We start from the raw sequence: 17,330 nt of genomic DNA on the forward strand, positions 1-17,330 counted from the left end.
AATTTTTCCGTAATAGTGCTATCTAGGCACTATCAACTATTTTTTTTATTGAAAAGGGTGATCCTGTGGGAGTTGATTTGAAATGTATTGTCATCCTAAAATTGGGTGAGTACTTACAGATTTATAAGCAACTTTCTAATTACAGTTCTTGACAATAAAGTAGTCTGTCCTGAAATTCAGTTCTTATATGATTGTTGTGAAAAATTATTAAGGGTAGAAAGTTTCTCTAACCATGGAGTGAATATTAGAAACTAATATTATAGGTAATTCCATATTATGCTCTGTATAAGTTATGTAGACCTTAAAATGAACAAAACTTTGTACTATACAATATAAGGTAAATGAGAACAAAAACTGAAAACTGATTCTAGATAATAATACCCTAATCAGAATATGTGAGGCACCAGGAATTTGTGAGGAATTTAATTTTTTTTGATAATTTAAATAATTAATATTTTCATACATTTCATTTCATAATATACAAAGCATTACAAACTGACAAATAAACTTGACGTGTTTTTGGATTTAGTTGAAAGGTTCCTTCTCAGTTCTTATGCCTCGTTATAGGAGAACCAACTTGTATATTAGATTAGAGCAGATTAGACCTGTTATTATGAAGTATTGTGCTTATGTAATATACATATTTTTAAATAGATTTCAATTTAATATTCTAAAAATGTTTCCATTTGTATATACACTACACATTCATTCTAACATATCAAATGCGTTAAATATTTTATTGCTCATAATTTTATATTTTTTAAATATAATAAAGTAACTGTGGAGGAGCTCTAATTCGTTTTCGATGAATTTAGTTGTAAAAACAATTATTTTCTTCTTCTTTACTGTCGCACTGTAACATTAATTAGAATTCTGTATATGTTTATATTGTGTATTTCTATTCAATATAATTTATTTTGTCACGATAGTTGGGTTATAGAATACAAGTGACCTACAAGATGTAGGTCAAATGTATAAATATGATATAACCCTAAAAAAGTTGAAATTGGTATATTTTTTTTAGAAAATGCCTCGATTGGTAGGTTGGAGGTACACTGCCTTAATTGGAGGATTAGTTGGAGGTATTGCTCTGGCAATTTATCCAATTATAATAGATCCTATGATTAATACTGAAAAATACAGTAAGCAATTTTATATTATTTAGTCACCAAGTTGAATTTAACTTTTTGTAGAACAAATCCAGGCCCACACTAGGGCAAACATTAAACAAGAAGAAATACAACCAGGAAGTAAGTTTTATTTTGCATTAACATAAATGTAATTTAATAATTATCTTTTAGATATGAAAGTGTGGTCAGATCCATTTGACAGAAAAAAGACGAATAAAACATCTAGTTCAGATTAAAAACATTTTTGTGTACATGCTTTAAATTAAATATTAGCATAATTTTCTGTTTTTAAACTGTGTTCATAATGTAGGTTGTAAATATTGTATAAAAATTGGGCATATAATAAACAATTTCTGATAGAGATACATATGATTTAAATATGTACTTTCAGAATAGTAGAAATAAAAGCTGATTAATAACTGAAACCAAATTTTAATCAAGGATTATCAATATTAATATTTTAATTTTATTTGTAAATAATTAGAAAACATGTTACATAAATTATATATAAAATACTTAAAATGATCGTTTATTGAACAATGTGTTCCCAGATCAAATTGATGATAAAGAATACATAATAATTAAATTCTAAATTAAATTATTTTTAAACTTAAATACAATTTATATCAATTATTAAAATATATATACAAATTGTTTACAAAATTCTTTATAAGTCGTTTTATATTTACATTTCATCATCATCACCAACATACAAAAATTCATCATATTCTTCTCGATTGCAACTGCCGTCAGCGTTAAAAACATATTTATGGAATGTACCATCCATACAAATTGCTGAAAAATCAATACATCATTAGTTATGATTTAAATATCTTCGATGATTTACTAAATATCAATGAACTAACCTATCACTGAACTATTGCCCCCAAAGGCACAAATGCATGGACCTTCTGGGGGAACAGTAAATTTTGCTAAAGCCCATTGGGATTCTCCATATTTTCCCAATATTGCGACACTTGATATGCTGAAAATAGTACACAATAATGTTTAAAAATATGTATACACTGTCAGATAAAATTAGATTAGTCATTTAATTTGTTTTAGAATATTATTATTATTATACATTTATAATGTAGTATAAAATTATTTTAAGACTTAATGTAATTAAGTCAAATGGTTATATTTATATAAATTTAAACACACTTACGCCAGTCTTTTGTTTAGTGTCGTATTTTTAATTGCAAAAATGTGGACTGTTCCCTTGTCACTTGAACAACACAAATAATCAGAATCTCTGCTAAAGTTGATGCTAAAAAACACAGGTGATAACAACAGTTTTTAAACAATTTATGGATAATTTTCATACCAGTTTAAATAAGCATTATCAGAGCCTCTTCTTAGTTCCACCAACTGTTGCCTTGTTGTAGAATCCCAGACACGAATTAATGTACCCTTATTAGACGCAGTGGCAATTCGAGTCCCTTGTTGATTTAGTGCCAAGCAGGCTATTTCACTTTTATGGGCTGGGATCCAAACAGGAGCTGATGACACACTCATTTCAGTACAGGTCAAATCCTAAAAAATTGTAAACAATCTCTTTATTTACAAGTAATGTGATCATTTTTTATTAAATTGTACGACTTACCACCAGTTGCACACTGCCTAATCTGTGTCCAGGAAATATCAAAATTTGTTTTTCAGCTGATGCTAATGCACTAACCTCGCATAACCCGCGCATGTTTTCCCTTGTTTCCAATGAAAATAGTCTTTGAGTTGGTGAAGGAAAGGAGAAAACGTGTATTTTATTTAACAATGCCACAACCAACCTAGAAATTTTATATGATATTATTGATGTTTGAATTGGTTCATACACAATTTACTTATCACGTCGCAAACGTATTGCCCTAATAGAAGAAGCAAACGTTATTTCCATTATAAACTTCTTAGTATGGTCATCAAAAATTAGAAGAACATTATCTGGATATTTGGGTCTTGAACCTCCAGCAACAATTGCTAATAAATTTGTGCGAAAAAGCATTTCACACTGTGAAGCACTTCCCACCATGTCGATATCTGAAAGTCATATTATATTGGTATTCATAAATTAGTAAAAAGCAACTTCCATGTAATTTAATAATTTCATGATAGGATTACAATAAGTATCCAAAAAGAAGTTAAAAAAATGCAAATTTAAAATTATTAACTTACCATAATGAGTTTTTTCAACCAGAGGAACTATATTATAAATTCGAATACCATTCTCCATGCAACATGAGAAGCAACCTAAACAAAGAAACATGTGCTCAAAATATGTTTGATGTCTGTTTAATGTTACTTACTTTGATCTTGATTAAACTTTAAACTGACTATTTTCTTGTCACTACTCATTTTGTGGAATTATGCTCTTCAGTTTAGAAGTATAAACATGCTATTGAAATGTAAATATTTATATACGTATTTTGGTAGTCTATGACTGACAATCAGCTGAATTATCCAAAATAAAGCTAACTTCATGTCAGTTTTTAGTGTTAGGCAACCACTGTTACCTTTTACCCTTAAATAATATTTAATATACTACACGAAATAAAAAATGAAAGCAAGAGACCCGCAGTTAAACTTCGAATTCAGAATATATTGATTGTTTTGTGAAATATATTCTTATTTTTGAATTTATTTGTTTTACCTAGATTATAAACTATATTGTATATTAAACTTTTAATGACGAATACGATATGGTAATATAGAATATATATATAGAATATATATATATATATATATATATATATATATCGTAATATAAAATAAATATATATATGAGTAATTGCAGATCTGTCGCTGACCGTACGGCATTATTAAAATGGAACAAAAAATACAAATTTTATGAGAGTACCCTGCTTTCAAATGGGCCACTCTGTATATTTGTACTACATTTTTTGTCTACTCAGTTTAAATATATAAATATAAATTATTTTATTTATTATATAAATACATAAATATATTTATTTCTATTTATTCAAACATATACAGTCTATATAAATATTTATAATTTTTTATTTACATATATACAATAAAAATAACATCATATACACCACTTAAATTCCTGGAGAGTTTGTATTAAATTCAAATTGGCCATTATCCTCAATTCCCATTAAATCTGAATCGCCGCTGTCAACACTAGCAACACTGAAATCAAATAAAATAATATAACGGATACCAAAAAATATAATTATATTCGTATATACAGGATGTTCCCAAAATGACGTGGAAGTCTCAAAATTTATTTCGTGAATGTGATGTGATATAAAGTATAAAAGGTTCCGTCGGACTATCATTTCTTTGCATGTATTCAAATCGTTGTGTGAATATGTATTTAATGAACATTTACAATTATTTACTTTAATGTAATAATAAAATTTCATGTAATCTTTACCTTATTTTATCGACTTTTTCATTATCGTGATCTTGTTTTGTTAACACCGGATTTGTACCTTCCGATGCATGTAAATTCGTACCAGGTGCATTAACTGTTCTCCTTTTATTGATTGATTCATCGGAGCCAAATTTGTTGTTAGTGAGTTGACTTATCCGTCGTGTTAATCTATAAAATTATCAATATATTATGTTTGAATAGTATTTCTAATAAAGTTCAAAGATTTGTACAAATAGATACTCACTGGCGATTTCTTAATATAAACACAACTATTAATATGATGCATAATGCTCCTAGAATAACGGAAACGCTGATAAGCCATGCTTTGAGGAGTGCAGTGAGGTCCTCTTCATTTGCATCAGATTCAAAATTAAGAAGTAACAAGGACTCATTTCGAAGTTCTTCTTTCAATGTTCTAAATTTTTTCACGTCTGATAATTCCCTGTATAATTGTTTTATATTTTAATACAGTTAACGATAATAAACATAAGTTTAATCACAGAATTGTTAAAACATTAAACAATAAGAATGACTTTATAAAAATAAGGAAACAGTTTTAAGCTACATTATTAATATTTACTTACTTTAATACATCAGACGCTAAAAGTGCGGCATTGTTCTGAATGAAGTACATAGATACATCCACATAAGTTGTTACTTTATTTTGTGTAATTGAAATCGATCTTGCCTGATATCCTAAGACACTTTCTACTATATCGAGAATCTAAAAATATTTCGTATTATTACACGTATATTACACTATAAAAATAGTAAAAACAGTACCTTTGTCTTCTGATTTATAATAGTGTTTTCATCGTTGTCAAAACGGAATATTAAAATATTGTTTTGTGAAATTACAAGAATTGTTACAGGTGTGGTTGTTTCATAAGGTCCATTTCCTATAATTAAAAAATGTTTTAAAATATGTTTAGAAATAATTTACAAAATAAGTACATTAAATACTTTAGTATACTTGAAAAGTTTTTGAAGTTTTATTTCGTGTAGTCAGTGTACTGATTATTATTACTAAGTATTATGTGTATTATTATTACACTAACCATATGGGTCTACTGTGTCAGTTACAGTCACAGTAAAAGTAAAATATCCTTCCATGTTTTCAGTAACCTCAAAATTTGGCTTTACGTCGCCAGATGTGTTAGATATAGAAAATGGTTTATCAATGTCAATATTTTTTCCTGTCGCTTGAACGTTCGACATTTTATAAGTAAGTATGTTACCAACAGTATCAGTATCATTAGCCTAAAACATTAAAAATTAAATCAATTATAAATTAAATTTTTTCTCATATTGTTTCATGATTTTTACACTTACATTAACAGTAATAACAGTATCCATTTTGTATTGATACATAACTGCACCAAGATAAACATCTTCAATGAAGTATGGAGGATAATTATTAGTGTCTATCACCTAGAGTAATTAAAAAATCAAAATTAACGATAGGAATATGTAATTTCAATTTTTTTTTAACACATGCTTACCTCAATGTTTATATTTTTATAAGATCTTTTATCTTGACTTTCATTACTGTTTTCATATCTGGTTACTACAATAGTGAAGTCGTAATTGTTATGTACTTCATACTTCAGTTTCACTTGAGTGTTTATATAAATATTGTCTGATGTTTTAGAAACAGCAAATAAATTTTCATATTCCTTCAAGTGGAAGTAGTAGTCCAGATCTGCTGTTTCGGATCCATAAGTTACGGTAGTATTAAGGGCGCTAACCTGGGTCTCATCATTTTCGAACATTGAGAGTGTCACGTTGTCTGAATTTACAAACCAAGGATCTGTTATTTCAATGAACACTAGAATTAAATTAATTTTTGTGGTAATATTGTCTCCCTCATCTCCCTCTCCCTTTACAATTGTTGCTTCTATGGTAAGCTACAAAATAAATAAATTAACGTTGTGGTTAAAATTTTTCTACAGGAATAAATATTTACATCGTAATCTTCCCCGTTAATGGGTTTAAACTTATTTGTAATTTGAAGTTGAGCACTGCAAGTTCCAACTGTACTTAACTTAAACATACCACTATTATCGCCACCTAAAATAAAATATTTATACAGAATGTGTGAATATAAAATTGTTCTATTTTTAGTTTAGACCTTTTATTACCTGTTATACTAAATTTAATAGGAAATTTATTATTTTCTTCACTGCATTTTCCATCAGATAAATAACTTGCTTCGATATTTTCCAAATCTTCATTATTTTTTAATAATTTTAGGGGCTTCCCTTCTGTTTGATCCTATTTAAAATTGTTGGTTACAATTGTAAGTTAATTTACATATACTTATATTTACCATTTTCAGTTCAACTTTTATATCATTTTTATCTGGAAATATAAATCTCGGTGGATTGAAAACATATTTATTGATTATCATGGTTATGTCTTTTGATGAACTTAGTGGCGGAGTACCTTGATCCTCAAGCTAAAATTCAAATGATTTCTGTTACTTCTGTAACTCTTGTTTGTGTGTGATAAATCTTAATTTTATTTTGTACTCACGTTTATTGTCATAATGTAAGTCCCATAATAGTCTTTTAAATCTACTTTGGATTGTAAAACTCCATTTTTATTTCCCTCTTTCGTATCAGATATGATTGTGAATTTATTAGTAAAATCTTGATCATCTTTTCTTATAACTTTTTTAAGTATAATTTGGACTGTACCATTAAGACCTTCATCTGGATCACTAGCAGTGAAAGTAATTAGATCTTTGTCCTGAAATATATTATATATAAATAAAATTAAGATATATAAAATTACGATTATTGATAGATTATTATAAATTATTTCAAATGCGTATTTTAATAAAATAAGAGAAATTTTGTTTACAGAATCGTTATGAGAATTAAAAGACTTTTTGAATAAGTAATCACATGACCTATAGTGATGATGAATATGAATGTTTAAGACCTTAACACATTCTTACTTTAATATCATTTTCGCATAAAGAGAAGCTAGAGATATCTAATGTTGGTTCATTATCATTAATATCCTCTACAGTGATGGTAAATTCCTGCTCAACATTATTTCGTATTTTATCTGAAAAATAAAAACATGTGATTAATATAATGTATGAATCAATGTGTTTATTTAATAATTTAGACTAGAATAATTACATTACTATAAAATTAAAACATGAGATTTCAGGAAAGTGGATATTTCCACCACTACTTATCATATAATTATAAAAAGTATAGATTAAATATATATTGAGAATAGCAGAATATTTTATGTAAACCATAAGATTTCAAAAGGAATACCCAAATAATAAACTACTAAATATATTTTTCCAATAGTTTCATATATATTTTTTGGTCTCTGATTAGTCATACAACACATTTATGTTTAAAATTTTTTTAAAATAAAGAGAAATTAATGGAGAAACAAATAAACTTCATTATGTTTCAAGAGAATGGAAATAGTATTCAAGGGGATGATTTTTGGATTCATTTTAAGAAAATAACTTCAATATATAATATATGTGTTCTAGACATGTTTGACGTATGGGATGGTAAAATTTTCAAAAGGTTATATTTTTTATGATATGATACCACTCTAGATATTTGGAAAATTTTGGTACACAGTGCTGTGTATTAAGAGACATTTTCTGAAGTACCTCAGATTGCACCATTTCATATGTTCTTTTCCATAATTTAGTCAGAAATAAATAATCTTTTCAATATTTTCTTCAAAGTCGCGAAATTATTTATTTTAATTTTTTTTTATGAAATAAATAATAAATAAACAATAAACAATTTGTTAGCTATTATAATAAAAATAATGGCCAAAATCAAACTTTTGTTTATTGGGTCACTAAAATTTATACATTTAAAAAAATTGAACTGTATCGTATGTTTAAAGGCAACAAGATTAATATTTATAAATTATAGCTGTACATTAAATCAAAATAATTAAAATTATAATATTTAATACTTACTATTGGCGAAGTCCGGGTTATCCCAGCATTTCATATAACAGTCAATGTTATTATGTGTCATAACGTCTCTATCAATACGATCCTTTATAATTAAATGATTGTCTCTACCCGTAAAATTAATGCTTAATTGTTGATAACATTCATATCCTTCGACTAGTTGACACTCCACAGTATTATATGAAACTAAAACAATTTACAAAATATTTAGAATTAATATTCGAAATTATAAAAACATTATATTTTTATAAATACCATCTCTGTCTTTATCTTCGTATTTTATGATGTATACTGTTTGACCATCAGCAGTTTCTTCCACTACTTTAATATTTTTATTGGAATCATCGAGAGTTGGTTTTTTATTATTTTCATCTAGTATATATATATCGATCTAAAAATTAAGTAAAAGTTATCTCCAAATATTTACTTAATGAGTGAAAAATACATCAATAGAGTCCTTGTGAGTTTCATCATCATCATAGGCTGTTGCAGTATAATGTATATATTCTATTTTATTTGTATCAGCATCAATATCACTACCTGGTTTCACTGTAAGTTCTCCGCTATATTGATCAACAGTTATCCAATCATATGAAATGTCTTTTGGTCTAAAAGTCAGTTAGTATTGTATTATAAAATATGGAGGAATAGTATCTAGCAATATAATATTTATAAATATACTTACTCAATACTATATGTGATATTACTATTAATATCTTTATCTTTGGCAATTATGGTACGCACAGATGTTCCTGCTGCAGCTCCTTCGCTTACTGTTCTATTAAGTAATTTAGTTTGTTCTGTAAATTCTGGTGGATTGTCATTAACGTCTTTAATGTTAATAACGATTGTCACTAAAATTATATATAATTTTGAATAAGATATGTCCATTTTCCATTACACACAAATTGCTTACATTTAGTCATAGCAGCTTCAGGAAAATCTTTGTCGAAGTTGGGATTATTTATAATTAACATCATGTTTATAGTGTCAATTTCTTCGAAATCTGGACCGTAATCATTATTTATTTTTAGACCAATGGATAATTTATTTCCTTCATCTTCGTTTATTACCAAGCTCAAACATCTAAATTAAATATAATATATTATTAAAATTTTGTTATTGTTAGTAAAATTATCCATACTTCATCTTGTCTTCCATTTTTATTATCTGATAATTTTTACGAACAGATGATTGATCCCAGTCTATCTCAGCTCCCAATTTGGCTTCAGCAAATGTACTTGATGCTGTTATCTCGACATCTAGAATTTTGTCTTTTTCTTGATTTTCGTCGATTTCTATGGTTTGATTCTAAAAAAATCGTTAATCTATAAAGAGTGAATCAATTCACAATTTTTTCAGATTATATGTAATTTATTAATTATAATTATTATATATATATATATATATATATATATATATATATATATAATAATTATATATATAATAATTATATATTTTATTAATATATAATTATATTTTTTAAAATTTAAATTTTAAATACTAATATAACATATTACATATACTTACCACATTTACAGATGGTGGTTTATTATTTTTATCAATTAAATTGATTGTGACTGAAGCTGATTTTTCATGGACTGAATCACTAGCAATAACTTGGAACATTAAAGTGTTTAGTACATCATAATCAAAAGCATTTTCTTTTTTAACAGTTAATATGCCATTTTTATCTATATCTACACAGTCTTCAGCTAAGCTTCCACTAATTTTATATCTACAAAACATTGGTAGGCATGTAAAAATTAAATTAATACTTAAAATTTATATATTATTTTTTTTTCTGATCTTGTTTTGCTAATGTTTGAAATGAATAAACTAACGATCAAAAATGTGAAACTTTTTCAATTTACGTTTATCTAAAAAGCAACTTGAAAGGCGAACATGAATAAAAGTAGTATCAAGGGCGTACACGTTGGGCAAAAAATTTTGTTAATTTTTGTAAATTCAAAATTACTTACGTAACTATATCTCCCTCATCGGCGTCAGAGGCTACGACTTTGCCTATTTGATCACCCAATTTTGCTGTTTCATCCAGATTGAAATTATATGAACTACTTTCAAACATAGGGGATTCGTCATTATAGTCCAAAAGATTTATATTTATAGTCCACTCATCCCTTTTGGTATCGTTATTTGTACTTACGGATACCATCTGAAATTATTTTACATTTGTACCTATATATGTGTTTTTTAAATAAAACATATTACCTTAAATTCTATTTTTCTCCACAATTCATCTCCCTCGTAGTTTAACTTACTTTGATTTGATACAGATATGTCAAAAGTCTCGATTAAATATCCAGCATTTGGTGTAATTTTAAATGCTGATGTGTATTCATTACCAGTTTTGGTTTCTGCTAATTGTACTTTAAAACGTGCATTGTTACCCTAAATTGTAATTGTTATACATTAATTATTATTATTTATTATATTATTAATTAAAATAATAGCTTTAATTAATTATATTGTACGTGCTGACATTTATTTTTTCTACAGTGTATGTTACGATTATTTTTTACTTTACTTGTATAATCAAGCTTTTTTCAATTAAGACTTACCGTGTCTCTATCTTTTACTGTTAGATTTAAAGGCAGTGATTGATCAAAATTTTCGCAAATGTTTAAGGTTACCGATTGATCATCATTATATTGATGTGTCTCAATTGTTTGGATGTTGGAATCAGAGCATTGTATGTCAGATATCTTTTCTAAAGATATAAGAGGATCATTATCATCTATATCCTCAATAATAAAAAGTATCTCATCTGATAGTGTACTAGTTTCATCGCCTACTTCATAAGCTATAATAGTGAAGTTATATTCATCTAGATTAGTTGCATCTCTATCAATAGCAGCTACATGTACTTGAGTAGAATTCTCGGTATCGTCCAATGTTATGTATTCTAAAATAGTTATGAGTTTATTATACATAATAGAAAACACAATGTTACTAAGCTCATATTTGAATAAAATAAAACTATCTTTAATTTACCTCCAGGTTGATTAATTTTGAATTTTATGGGGTTATTTATTCCATAATCTCCGTCTCTTGCAGATATAATATAACTCTAAAATATTAATATAATTTATTTAGGTTATTTCTAATTGAAAAATTCAAAAATGTTATATTATTTAAAAGTACGTTTGATTTAAATGCAGATTACTTACGTGTGCTTCTTTTTCTTTAATTTTTTTACTAATTAATTGTTTTTGCCAAACTGGTGGTTCATTAGGAAGGTCATTTACATTAATTATAATCTGTGCAGAGCCTTCATTATTTCCAAAATCCTATAAAGAAGGATATATATAATATGGATATATATGGTAAAAAAAAATTCTGTGAAAGTTACAGCTCTTGATATTAATATTAAGAGGTACCGCATCCTAAATTTTAATTTCCCATTTAAATAACACGGGAACGGTGTTCTAACTCTCGTTAGAGAGATAAACATATAAAACAGATTTTTATAGAAAATTTTATTTAACATTAAAGTTGGATGGATTTAAAATTTTGACATTTTTCTCATTTTCTGACGCAACCATCAACTTTATGGGAAAATTTTATATGACATTTTTTGTAGAGAATTCAATTTCCTATAATTTATCTCCGAGAAAGAAGAAAACTAAAAATTTTGTTAAATAAATGTTATTTTACTGCTTAAAATTAAACATTTTATTTAAATAAATAGATTTTTACTTAAACAATTGATTGTTTATTATAAACAAAGTTGTATATTTCGTTACACTAACAGACTTTTATTACAATTTGGCAATTTTTTTCATTAATAAAGATGTAAATGTGCAATTTTTTACAAAATTAACGGTCGTAAATGATGTGGCGGAGCGTGGTGTTGCATTGATTGAACAATACAATAAGTGTTTCACGAAAAATGAAGAGCAATTACAATACTTATTGCTAGTTATAAGTGAATACAGAAAAAGCAGTAAAATAACATTTATTTAATAAAATTTTTAGTTTTCTGCAGATAACTTATGATCTGTAAAAAATATCATAAATACTTTTTCGGAGATAAATTATAGGAAATTAAATTCTCTACAATATATGTCATAATGCGTCAGAAAATGAGAAAAATATCAAAATTTTAATTCAATCCAACTTTAATGTTAAATAATTTTTGTAAAAATGAATGTATCAAAAAACTGTAAGAGATATTTTTTGTAGAGCGTTAAATTTTCTATAAAAATCTGTTTTGATCATTTTGAAATATTATCTCTAACGAGAGTTAAAAAAATTTCAAAATCCAAGAGAACACCGCCCCCGTGTTATTTAAATGGGAAATTAAAATTTACGATGCGGCACCCCTTAATATTAATATTAAGAGCTGTAACTTTCACAGTATTTTTTTACCATTTCCTACAAGGTTTTCGATATAAATAAGAAAAAAAAATTTGTCGATTTTTTTGAAACAGTCTAATATATATATATATATATATATATATATATATATATATATATATGCAAATACATAATAAACATTTACCTGAACTGTTAAGTCAATAATGTAAACCTGTTGTTCTTTATAATTCAATTCATACTCTGTTGCAACAGCTATATTACTGCTTTTGTCAGTAGCGGTAGGTGCACTTTTGAAGTCGATGTTGAAAGCTGGTTCCGAAAACTACAAAATGTAAATATGAATTGTAATCGGTTCAAATTAACAATTGAGGTAACCGTCAATTTGTAACTCGACTTAGAATAGAGATATTTTAATACAGTACGAAAAGAGTTTGATCCATCTGAATCCTGAAAGAGACATCATGTACAATAGAGATGCATGATGTCTCTCTCTAAGTTCAGATTGGTGAAACGCTTTCCCTACTGTATAAATTCATGTACTTACAATAAACTTCATTTTATCCATATTCATTTGATCAGCATCTGTTAGTTCAAAAACACACGGTGTATCATCCTTGGTATATAGTTTTGTTTCCTAAAATAAACAATAATAATAATAATAATATTAATGATGATTTGCAATATTGAACAGCAAAATCAAAGAAAGCTAAATAATTAAATTCGTAAAAACGAATTGAGTATCTTAATTAGAGAGACGTGTGAAGAATGCACAATGAATAAATAATTTTAGTTGTCTATGACTGTTCTTCCCTGCGTTATTTCGAATCGTTGTCTGGCTTAATTTATTAGTTTTTATTTTGAATAAGTGTTGATAATTAACAATTAAACTATTAAAAGTAGTCGTTTTAACTGCCACATATGTTTTTAAAATTGACTCTAATTTCATTGTCTCTTCCAAGGTCTAAATTAAATGATATTGGATCTCTCCTTATAAGAAGCCCAAACAAAAGAAATTTTGAATTCGCATTACATTATTGCCTCATTTTGGTTACTTTTTCAGTTCGTGTTCCATAATTTTTGATTGTCGCTTCAAAACATATTCTATATGTTAGTAATCCCTCTTAAATGTAGAACAGTCATTCATTGACAACAACTAGTTTTTGATTATTTTTTCATATTATTTACTAGATTTCTGATAACTTTTTACTAACAAAAACATAAAATGGTACCTGAGGAATTTCATTAATTTGCTGTATAATCACAGGTGTACATTAAAATATAAAATGAAAAGCACCTATTTAATTTTGATAATTATTACAATTTACTACTTACATCCAATTTACAGGAACCACCCTTAATAACGGGAGCAGTATCATCTATGTTATTAATGTGTAATATAACATTAACAATGTTACCAACATTTTCATCCAAAACGATTAATTTATGTTCACTAACAATATTTTCATAATCAAATGCACTAGTTGCAATCACTTTTATTTCATTATCTACTTCTTCTTGTTTAAATTCGAAAGTATCCAGCCCCACAAACTGAATACTTACAACAGTTGTGTCATCGTCTGAAAAAATATTAAAATCATCATTAATACAAATATAATATTATATTTCTATAGCATTATGACGTTGAATAAGTGTTCGTTGTTTCTTCAAAAATTGCAGTAGCAGTACTCAGTGCATGGAATTTCGAATGGTGTTGTACCCGCAAGGACCACTAGTTCATTTTAATTTAAACAAAGTAATTTGTTTGTTTCTCACTTTTAAGGTATTGTCATTAACAGGTGTAAATGAATGGTTAATTCGAGTGAAGTACTCTCAAGGAAAAAAATCGGGGACCAAATCTGTCACTCATCATCACACAATTTCATCGAAAAGTGACTTCTAATGATTTTTTTATTTTCTATTAAATAATTTAAAATTTTAATAATTTTAATAACTTTAATAACGAGTAGTTTGTACTTTATTATTAATTACATTTAATTTAACTATTTTTTGGCCATAAAATTTAAATTTATCAATTTTTCAGGATAGTATAAGAAAAAGTCTCTATTACATAATATTTTGACTCTCAACAAATTATTGACCATTCATTTTCGTTGGTCATGATGGATGATTTATAAATTTAAAAAATCTTATCCTCTTTACAATACAAGATATTTACTTACAAATAAATAAATAAATAACTTATAAATTTCTTATAATAATAAATAATACGCACATTCTACTTTAAATAAAGTAACGCTTTTTGCAATATTATATTCATCCATAGTTAAATCAACTTGTTTTTCAGACACAAAAGTCATATCAATATCTCCTTGTTTTATAGTAAATTTGCAGAATCCTAAAAAAATAAAAAACAATTTCGTTACAAGAGTTGTTAATATAAATCTACAGTTGGTATTAGTGATGGGCGAGTCACACATCTTTAAACAAGTAAATTACATCTAGTTTAAATTTACAATCGAGTCAACCACTGATTTGTAACCCGTCTGAACAATGGAGATGGATTATTTGCCACAAGTGAGCCTTCAATATTGTTTTTACTTGTATTTCATTGCCAAAACAATTAGGAATCACTCATCACTAGTACACATGTATTTCCTGCTGATATTACCCTGCTTACCTTGTGTAAAAAATAAACATATAAATATGCATTTTAGTGTGTCGCGAATAATCATTTCTGTAAAAAAAAATGGGTTAGGTTAGGTTAAGTTTCTAACACTTCATAGAGTTTTTTTATTTAACTAATTTTTGTATAAATCTAACATATTATTACTTTGGTAAATAAGAAAATTAAAAAGATTATTTTTAACATATACTTGTTATTTTCAAATATTGTGTGCTTATGTAATCGCTTGTAGGATCTAGGGTTAAGTTTAAGATACTTGAGAAGAAATGTGTCTTGGAAAGTTGTAAAGAATAAACAATTTCTGGTCTATGTTACTATTACGTTAAACAATAGATTAAATCACTTTTTAGTCGTAAACATTAATTCAATGGAACATCTTTTGTATTCTTTTTTGTAAACTTAATTTAAACATAAAAATTAAATTTAATAATAATTTTAAAAATACCAGTAATGATCTTTTAAAATAGAATAGAAATTCATCAATTTTGGACAACTACATAGTCAATAAATATTGATTTTTCTGGCGCAGAGTCCCCATAATGCTCATTAAACCATTATTTGGCTTCAACAGTATTTTTTCACAAGAGAAAACAGTGTTTAATCAACACATGAAATATCTTTCTATCCATCATTTTGAAAATTACAAAACTGGGGTCATTTAAACCTCTGTAACCACTAAACTATTAGTCAGAATATCTTGAAATTTTGTCACAAACTGTTGAATGTATCCGGAAATCATGTGGGTCTGATAATAATGTTGCCATATTATTAACTTAAGAATAAGTCACAAGAATTTGGAAAATCTTCAAATTCTAATCACAGTATATCCAACAATCACACTGAAGTTTCTGTTATTCAAATCGAGGTACTCCTATGAGTATTATATCTACATTTCTCTAACATTTGGATTGCATTTAACGCGGAAAACGAAAATTATCAGTTTTTTAGAATGCTATTCGGGTAGGAAACCACTCTGTTAAATTTTCAACGGTTAATGGACGTCGTTGTGTGCTTGCAAAATCAAATGACTTGTGTACCTGGATGAAAAAATCATCTTCGGCATCTGAAACGGCCACGTACAGTTTTTAATAGAGAACTCAGATGGACAAATATGAATTTTTACAAAAAATAATGAATTATTTAGGACATAGTATAATTCCTAACCGACTGAAATGAAATATCGATAAATATCAGTTAAATATTCCTATTCTAAATAATACCAAACAAATAGAATCCATCATTAGTCTCTTATCAAAGTTTTCAAAATAGTTACAAACAATGCAAAGCATTATTAACAAAGAAATCAACCAAATTTGACATTTAATAATTGCACCTTCTAATTTCTAGTCTCATATTATTGGTAGGTTATCTTTAGCAATAACAAACAATTACAATTGCTTTTTTTATATGTAAACCAATTTCAAAATTAATGTGATTAATTCGATTATAACAACAAGGTCTACCGACAATCGATCAATAGTCATAGAAATAACTTATACTTCATAACAAGATAATATAGATTATCTGCAAGATATTGATTTAAATTTTGACATTATGGTACATTCAAACGTGGTATTTCTAATAACAGATATATCTGTTTAAGAAAAATCATTAATTTCTATAATAATCACATCATTAATAAATCAAACAATCCCTCACGTGAGGATGTCTCTCGACTTCAAATCATACGACATTCAATGTCCTTGCTTCCAGTTCATTCCTAACACTTTTAAACGTTTTGAAACTGTTCACTCATCTACTTCTAATGTTTTTCAAGTTCTGCTAGAGTATAACATTGATCTTGATCAAGTAATTCCTTCAATTATTTGTCTTAAAATTTTTTATATGACATCA

At 26.7% G+C, this 17,330-nt stretch overlaps 3 protein-coding genes across 3 annotated transcripts; 1 reads left to right on the plus strand and 2 right to left on the minus strand.

The window, feature by feature from the left end:
• Window positions 1–886: 886 nt before the first annotated feature.
• On the plus strand, window positions 887–1,495 carry LOC109597395 (small integral membrane protein 20). Its single transcript, XM_049965259.1, has 4 exons — window positions 887–961; window positions 1,025–1,142; window positions 1,194–1,250; window positions 1,302–1,495. The coding sequence occupies exons 2-4, from the start codon at window positions 1,028–1,030 to the stop codon at window positions 1,364–1,366; spliced, it is 237 nt and encodes a 78-aa protein (XP_049821216.1). The 5' UTR covers window positions 887–961; window positions 1,025–1,027; the 3' UTR covers window positions 1,367–1,495.
• Window positions 1,496–1,643: 148 nt separating this feature from the next.
• On the minus strand, window positions 1,644–3,559 carry LOC109597400 (WD repeat domain phosphoinositide-interacting protein 4). The gene is made up of 8 exons (XM_020013072.2): window positions 3,431–3,559; window positions 3,300–3,374; window positions 2,972–3,164; window positions 2,737–2,917; window positions 2,458–2,666; window positions 2,299–2,400; window positions 1,997–2,115; window positions 1,644–1,925 (listed from the first exon to the last, which is right to left on the minus strand). Exons 1-8 carry the CDS (start codon window positions 3,477–3,479, stop codon window positions 1,816–1,818), a joined length of 1,038 nt encoding a protein of 345 aa, XP_019868631.1. The 5' UTR covers window positions 3,480–3,559; the 3' UTR covers window positions 1,644–1,815.
• A 526-nt stretch (window positions 3,560–4,085) lies between these two features.
• Window positions 4,086–15,270, minus strand: LOC109597397 (protocadherin Fat 4). The gene is made up of 29 exons (XM_049965757.1): window positions 15,240–15,270; window positions 14,165–14,409; window positions 13,377–13,466; window positions 13,017–13,154; window positions 11,683–11,802; window positions 11,507–11,582; window positions 11,074–11,417; window positions 10,724–10,903; window positions 10,474–10,667; window positions 10,022–10,229; window positions 9,636–9,802; window positions 9,408–9,577; window positions 9,177–9,345; window positions 8,937–9,099; window positions 8,747–8,882; window positions 8,495–8,677; window positions 7,484–7,596; window positions 7,057–7,272; window positions 6,851–6,979; window positions 6,663–6,795; window positions 6,488–6,591; window positions 6,024–6,428; window positions 5,854–5,952; window positions 5,580–5,781; window positions 5,305–5,420; window positions 5,106–5,245; window positions 4,766–4,963; window positions 4,522–4,689; window positions 4,086–4,274 (listed from the first exon to the last, which is right to left on the minus strand). Exons 1-29 carry the CDS (start codon window positions 15,268–15,270, stop codon window positions 4,184–4,186), a joined length of 4,728 nt encoding a protein of 1,575 aa, XP_049821714.1. The 3' UTR covers window positions 4,086–4,183.
• Between the last annotated feature and the right edge of the window lie 2,060 nt (window positions 15,271–17,330).

This window comes from Aethina tumida, chromosome 3 (assembly GCF_024364675.1).
Source record: "Aethina tumida isolate Nest 87 chromosome 3, icAetTumi1.1, whole genome shotgun sequence".
Classification (NCBI taxonomy): Eukaryota; Metazoa; Arthropoda; class Insecta; order Coleoptera; family Nitidulidae; genus Aethina; species Aethina tumida.

Excerpts from the sequence above, each read along its gene's own strand:
- LOC109597400 (XM_020013072.2), bottom strand. The coding sequence starts at position 3,479 with ATGAGTAGTGACAAGAAAATAGTCAGTTTAAAGTTTAATCAAGATCAA. Across the intron at positions 2,667-2,736 it reads TAGGCAGTGTGCAACTGGTG|GATTTGACCTGTACTGAAAT; the intron begins GTAAGTCGTACA and ends ACAATTTTTTAG. Across the intron at positions 2,401-2,457 it reads GATAATGCTTATTTAAACTG|CATCAACTTTAGCAGAGATT; the intron begins GTATGAAAATTA and ends TGTGTTTTTTAG.
- LOC109597397 (XM_049965757.1), bottom strand. The coding sequence starts at position 15,270 with ATGTGTGACTCGCCCATCACTAATACCAACT. Across the intron at positions 9,578-9,635 it reads AAAATGGAAGACAAGATGAA|ATGTTTGAGCTTGGTAATAA; the intron begins GTATGGATAATT and ends TATTTAATTTAG. Across the intron at positions 4,964-5,105 it reads TTAGCGTCTGATGTATTAAA|GGAATTATCAGACGTGAAAA; the intron begins GTAAGTAAATAT and ends ACAATTATACAG.
- LOC109597395 (XM_049965259.1), top strand. The coding sequence starts at position 1,028 with ATGCCTCGATTGGTAGGTTGGAGGTACACTGCCTTAATTGGAGGATTA. Across the intron at positions 1,143-1,193 it reads GATTAATACTGAAAAATACA|AACAAATCCAGGCCCACACT; the intron begins GTAAGCAATTTT and ends AACTTTTTGTAG. Across the intron at positions 1,251-1,301 it reads AGAAGAAATACAACCAGGAA|ATATGAAAGTGTGGTCAGAT; the intron begins GTAAGTTTTATT and ends ATTATCTTTTAG.